Source organism: Sceloporus undulatus, chromosome 2 (assembly GCF_019175285.1).
Source record: "Sceloporus undulatus isolate JIND9_A2432 ecotype Alabama chromosome 2, SceUnd_v1.1, whole genome shotgun sequence".
Lineage (NCBI taxonomy): Eukaryota > Metazoa > Chordata > Lepidosauria > Squamata > Phrynosomatidae > Sceloporus > Sceloporus undulatus.
The window spans coordinates 76264844-76271763 of NC_056523.1; the positions used below are offsets into that span (position 1 = coordinate 76264844).

Below are 6920 nucleotides of genomic sequence, written 5' to 3' on the forward strand. Positions count from 1 at the left end.
TTGCATGCACACAGGGTATGTCATAGCAGCAACTCAGAAAATATAAAGACAGGTATCTTAGCACATATTTACACTGAGCAAGCATCCAGCACCAGTAGGACATGCAGAGTGCAACATGCTTACACAAAGCCACCAACACAGGAAGAAAAACAGGGGAGAAAGGCACATGGCAAGCAAACTCAGGCTGTGGCATTGTCTTTTCAAATATGACCCACTTCAGCATGCTCTGGGCTAAGTCACCACAGGTAACCATTACCTTCACTGTCTGAAACAACACAATGTGAATCATCCATGATGTAACCTTCTTCATGCTTGTAAGAGTGGGTTCTTGGCACATCTTTGATATGTTCTTGTACATCAGGCAATGAGTGACTAGAGCAGAACTGTGAGCAGCTGTCTCCAGCAGACTGAGGGAGAGGTCCACCTGAAGACCGCGATACACCCATGGATTTTCCCAAAGGACTGATAGGGCTCTCTTCTTCGGATGTTTGTGTGCGAATTGGAGGTCGCCCGCGACTCTGAGTCATACTAAGGGATGAGGGCTTGGAGCTCCCTTTCTGAGGCCTCTCCATGCTCTCTCTCTCATATGACCTGCTCCTGATCTCACGGCTTGACATTTTGTCTGACACATAACCAGAAGATCTGGATCGCCCACCACTGTACGCTCTGTCATCTTCTTCCATCATATCCCGGCTGGACACTCCATAATACTTCTGCTGTTCATAAACATTCTTCTTGAGTCCATAAGTGATGTCATCTTGCAGCTTCTTTGCTCTGGATGCCACACTGCTACTAGTGACAGATGTGGTCACTGCATAGGAGGCCAAGTCCGATTCTACATCTTTGGCTTCTTCTATTGGCGAAAACTTGGAGATCTTTTGCTCCATACCTTGCTTCCGATGCTTGCTGCGTTTCGAAGAGATGACTGCTGGAGCTAGATTTTTTGAAGAGTGCTTCTGTATTCCCATAGTGGATCCATGTTTATCTGGGCGAGAGGAATGCCTGTAATCACCGTCACCATAGTAATATGAGCCTGAACTACCTGACATCCTCCCATTGTTTTCTGTGCCCCTGTGGAAGCTTTTTCCTCGATGATCAGAGCTTAGATGATCATACATATCCTCCTCAGACTCCTCCTCTCCTTTTAAGTAGCAGCATGGCCTGCTGGAGACATCTGCATCTCCCATGTCACTCTTTTCTTTGATGTGTCGTCCATTGCTGCTTTGCGACTGCAAATCCCCTTTCTGGCTCTCCCCTGCAGTGCTTTCCTTCGTCAGTTCACTGATATCATCAATCATTACATAGTTCCGAGGAATGTTCTGCTCTAGGTTGGTGTAGAGAGAATCAGAGGAATAACTGGTGGAGGGACTTTGGACTGCACCACTCCTATCTGCTGGCCTTGCTTCAGGGGCCTTGTATTGGTCATAGCTGCTGGTCACTGTTGTGGTACTGTATGTCACTTCTGGAGTTGCAGCAGATATGACCACAGTGGGATTGCTAATGACTTCATAATTCGTGGGGATCTTTTGCTCTAGGTCAGCTAATGATGTCTGCCGTGGTTTCTGAGAAGTTGTGTGAGATTCTGTGTGACTCTGGAAAAGACCGCTCTGTGCAGGCTGCAGAGATGTTTGACTGGGATATGTGGTTGGAGGTTGGTAAGGTGGCCGGAAACCTTGGTGGCTCTGTAGACCCAGTTCGGACTGATACCCTGTGCTTGGAGTGAAGCTATGTGTCTGGTATGTAGTTTGGGAGGGGTAGGCAGGCATCTGGCTAGTTTGGAAGCCATTTTGTGCAGGAACATTGCTTCCTGGGGGGTAGTGTGGGGGCTGAAATCTTGTTTGCTGGAATGTGGCTGGACCTGGTGGAGCAGCCTGTCCTGAGGAGTATTGATATGGGGTGTAGGAGGAAGCTGATGTATACTGTGCACTGGAGAAGTCTGCATATTGGTTAGAAGGGGCAGTGCTGGGCCTCGTCAGGAGACTGCTGCTCTCATAGCCAGAGAGGCGAAGGTTGTTTAGTTCACTATCAGACATGTAGTCCCTGTTCTCTCCGAGGCATCTCAGGTAGGGATAATCACGGACATTCCGATCCTTCAGCAAAGACTCCTTTCTCTGATGGATCCCTAGTTCCAGGTACTTGAGCTTGGCATCAATCTCCTTCTCTTCCTCATCCAGCTCAGCTTGTTTTTTCCGCAGTTTAGTGGACTCATGCTCAACCAGCTTCAAGTCACGGTCAAGTTCCTTGAGGAGGCTGGCTTTGGTCACTTGAACAGGCGGTCCTCCCACTCCCTTCTGCAGAAGGCCAGGCATATACATCTGTGAGTGAGCTTGGCTAGCCAGAGGGAGATGAGCTTCTTCTGGTGGGGGACTAGGCAGTGTCCTCTTCACTTTCCGAATGAGGGTGTTAGACTGCAGGGTTGAAATCTAGAAGGCAAAGGAAACCATGATTACATTTAAAAGAACTCACTGACACTGACACTTACTCAACCGTGTATAGCTTAACAGTGGCCTGCATCTTGTTCTAACATTGGAACATTACATACAAAATTGATGTGGCTACAGATGTCAATACATACCAGTGCTTCAAAAGAATACCATGAACACCAAAGTCCTGAAACTATGTCATTCTTCCTAATGGTACTGTATCTTCTGTGTCTCTCTAATGAAAAAAAACCTGTATTAAGCAAATCACATGAATGTGAAGATTTTAAGATTTGGCAAAGCCCTGGATCAGTGTGTCCATTTTACAAAGCCTGAAAGCAAAATGAATGACTAAAATGCACTGTATAAAGTACTCCTGGCTGGGAAGAGGATTGCTTCCTGAATTTGGAATTATAAGGGTGAACAATGTTGTTGCTGCCAAGCTTCTACTATATAAATAGCCACAGTTACTGACACTGAGAAAATGGTCTCAAAGAAGCAGAAATCTGCTTGAATATTTTCTCCTAATGAATCAGAATAAAATCAACCCTGTCTGGTTTAAAGATTTGAATAAATCTAAATATAAATCTGCTGCTGCGCATCTTGTGGAAGAAAAAAAGTGAGGGGGGAAGAAAAAAAGGAGGAGAGAGAACTTCTGAGTGATTTACTTAGTATGAGTTTTCATGAGCTAAAATGAATACTGTACATTTCAAAGGTGCTTCTAGATTCCTTCACCCCTTTTCCATCTCTTTTCACTTTTTTTGTTCTGAAGCAGACTAATATGGCTAGCTCTTTGATTTCTTGAGGAACAGTTTTACTGTTGCAGGAAGGCAGGCAGGCAGTATTTCTGAAAATCCATATAACATTCTTATTTAATGTGAGATTTTAATTCTACTTTGAAATTCAGATGATCCAAAAGTTTCATATTGTTATTTTTTACTTCTTTTTGTTGACATCAGAATGAATTAATGTGCCAAATCAAGGAGTTAAGTAAATCTCCCTAGATACTATTACAGATGATCTGACGCTGACAGTAGATGGAGGAGCATCTAATGATCGCCCTGGCTTACCAAAATGTTTTGTTTAGGTATGAGTGATGTATGGGATAAAAATATATTTTTTAAGCTTTAGAAAGTCTAGTTAATTAGTTATAGTCTGTACATTACATATTGCCATATGATTACATGGGGCTTTATAAAGAGATAATTGTCGTATAGATTCCATAGGATGGCTAATAACTTATTATACTTTAATATTTTTGATTGACCTCTAAGGGCCTTCAGGTTTCCCCTGGGTTGGGAGGCAAGAACAGCTTGTAGGCAAAATGCTATCACTCTGACTTGAAAAGGGTTCTGATGAGTAGAAATATCAATTAACCAGGCAACCAGATCGTTTTCACAAGTATTTTCATAGCAATACTTTGTGGTAAAAAAAAGAGGGTTCACTTACATGCAGATCTTTTTAGATGTAGAATAATAATGCACTTGCATAAAAATGTATTTTCTAAAACAGCAGGATTAACTTCAATAAATTAAGAGTGCCAGTTTTCTGGGATTTCATTAACCTCTAACCTCTCTAAAAATCAACTTGGTTTGTAGAGCTACCAGGCATAATCTCATGAAATCTGATATATATCAGTATGTCTTGCTAGGTTTAGAAATTTTCATAAGCGGCATTAGTCTACAGCTGAGTCAAACCTTGAGAATTCTAGAGTCTTGTCTACAGACAGGCATACTTCTGATTAATTTTATTGCTCTTTAAGCACAATGGAAACACCAGAAAAATCAACACACTATATTTTAAGTAGTGGATGATAAAAATAACAAAGAATATAGAAAATGAAAAGGCAGGGATAAAGGGGTGTTTGTGTGTGTGTGTGTGTGTATGTATATGTATATGTAAATAAATATAAAGACAAGATAAGGTAAGGCATGTCTAGTAGAACAGCTGCTTCTTTTGGTAACAGAAACAACAGGGCTTTCCATGCTTGGATTCCAATTCTAATTACACTGAAAAGCCAATGATGCAGATCTATTCAGCCTTGGTGTTGCTACAAACCACCAGTCTGGATTGAAAGAAATAATATGTGAATTTCTGTTTCATTAAAAATACTCACACCAGAGCACATGTTTTGTCTAAAGAGCTAATCTGCAATAAGATGCCTCTGAGCAGACATTGCTTTTATTCACTCATAACCTCTGGTACACTTTCTTCAAAAATATCCAGGCAATGTTGAAAGAACTACAGCAGCTCCCACAGATAAAGAGAGATTACTGATGCTGAAACCTACTGATGCTGAAACCTATGAAGCCAACAGTGTCAGTGGTTAAAGGAAAATCCTTACAGTCCTCATGGGTCACAAACAAGTAGCTCAGGAAAATTTTTGACTGCCACCTTGGGCTGTTGAAACTGTTGATCTTAAGAGAGTCCCTCACTCATCAAGTGCAAAAGTGTAATGGAAAAAGGAAAGGAAGGAAATTATAGCTAGGGATGAACTAGGTGTGACCCAGGCTGTATTACTGCAGACTCACAAAGACATGTGTGAACGTTTCTCTATCGTTATCTATAATTTCTAGTGATCTGAACCAGCAGCAGACAGTAACTACAGCAATCACACATACAGTAATTCAGTGCTGATGGCCTGTGTCAGATGTCAATCAGAAACATTAATGGCATAGGTCCAATGCTGGTTAAATCAGCAGAACTGCAACAATGGCCCTAGATAAACTGTACTGTGGAGAGGTCAAATGAGTATGCCAAGAATCTGAGACTACATCATTTGTGAAATACATCATTTTGCATGTGTGTATGTAATTCTTTGTAGTATATCATGGAAAGCTGGGCTAAATTGGAAGTGGGAGGGTTTCATACTGGCATGAAAAAACTACAGAAAATGGAAACAAGAAGGTTATGGACACATTCATTGCCTTAAAAAAACCCTGGCTTTTCTGTAAAACATAAGAAAAGAAAAGAACATTAGAATGCACACATCAGTTAATACTGCCTGTCATGTTAAGCCATATGTAAGTGTTTTTATAAAATTATTTTATATTAATAATTTTACATTGATGTATTTGGATGGGAGACTACCAATTAATATCAGGTGCTGTGGGCTATATTTCAGAAGAAGGCACTGGCAAAACCATCTCTGAGGATTCCTTTCCTAGGAAAACCCTATGAAATTCATGGAGTTGCTGTAAGCTGACAGGTGACTTGAAGGTACATACGTACATAAACACAATCAATATCATTTTGAGAAGTGGAAGGCTTTCACAGACAGCATCCATAGTTTTCTGTGAATTTTTTGGGCTGTGTGGCTGCATTCTGGAGGAATTTATTTCTGATGTTTTGCCTGAAACTTTGGCTGGCATTTCCAGAGGTTGGTGGCATGGAAATGTGTGGAGAATATATATACCTCTGGGACCTTTGTTTGGGAAGAAGTAGTTTTTACATGTTAATGGTGGAGTTAGTTTGTGTGTTGTACTGTGCTGAATGGAGCAACCTGGAGGTGTGTTGTGAATATGTGAAGGGGATTTGTGTCTATTTAATTGGCAATCCAGTGTCTCGAAGGGAAGTCCCTTGAGCTTGGGTGGTGTTCATTTGCTTGTCTTGAGTCATTTTGAATTGTATGAGCTGTAAGAACCATTCCACATTGCTTAGGTATAAAGATGTCCACTGCAGAGCCATATTAATTCTGGCTAGGCAGTCTGTGGCTCCTGGACTCTCAGTGGCCCCAAATTTCTAACAAGAAATGGAGAACTGCTATTCCTGGAAGTCTCCAGTACTGGAATTCTGTTTTAAAACAATTTGCCACTTGCTAGTGCCTTGCTTGCCCCCCTGAACAGTAGAGTTGTTGGGTTTTTTCTTTTTTCTTTTTCTTATTTGACAAACCTGGGATTTATTACTACTTCTGGATTTTGCTTGTGGGGCCTAGGGCACAGTGACTACTACTCAGAATGTTACTGGAAATGGATGCTGCCATACATTTCTTATGTGAAATATAAATAGTTAAGGAATATACATTGTGAATGTATATAGGCTATAATGTCTGGTTGTAAAAGCTGAGGGCTGTGAGAGAAAAAAATGCAAGAGTTGAACAGGAAGGAAGATGAGATGACCTCAATAAATGGAAGATCAATCACGTGTTGTTATAGATGTCAACCAAAGTTTACCTGTGTAACTATAGTATGTGTGTTAGGAGGCTATTACCAGAAATAGCTGTTTTCTCTACGTACATATTCTTTGCATGTGCATACACTGATCAGTTCTGGTAAACACATAATAAGCTTCATATCAAAGGAACAGAACAATCTAATCAAAGAAACACAAGGGAAATGTGAGTAAAAATGGAATATAAACTAGATTTTGGATGAACCTCAAATCATGAAACCTCCATATACAACTCAGGGACAAGCTTGGGTATGGGCCCACTATTCCTAATTATCTTGTTTATATTTTCTTATGCTGAATACTCAAACCGGTGTGATTGAGAGTGTGCAT

The 6920-nt window shown here is 41.0% G+C and overlaps 1 protein-coding gene across 1 annotated transcript in view; it reads right to left on the reverse strand.

Moving 5' to 3' along the window:
- BSN (bassoon presynaptic cytomatrix protein) overlaps positions 1-6920 on the reverse strand; it is a 53157-nt gene that overhangs the window by 13611 nt on the left and 32626 nt on the right. The window contains exon 3 of the mRNA XM_042447491.1: positions 257-2423. Coding sequence (XP_042303425.1) covers positions 257-2423 — 2167 coding nt within the window. The remainder of the gene's footprint in view (positions 1-256; positions 2424-6920) is intronic.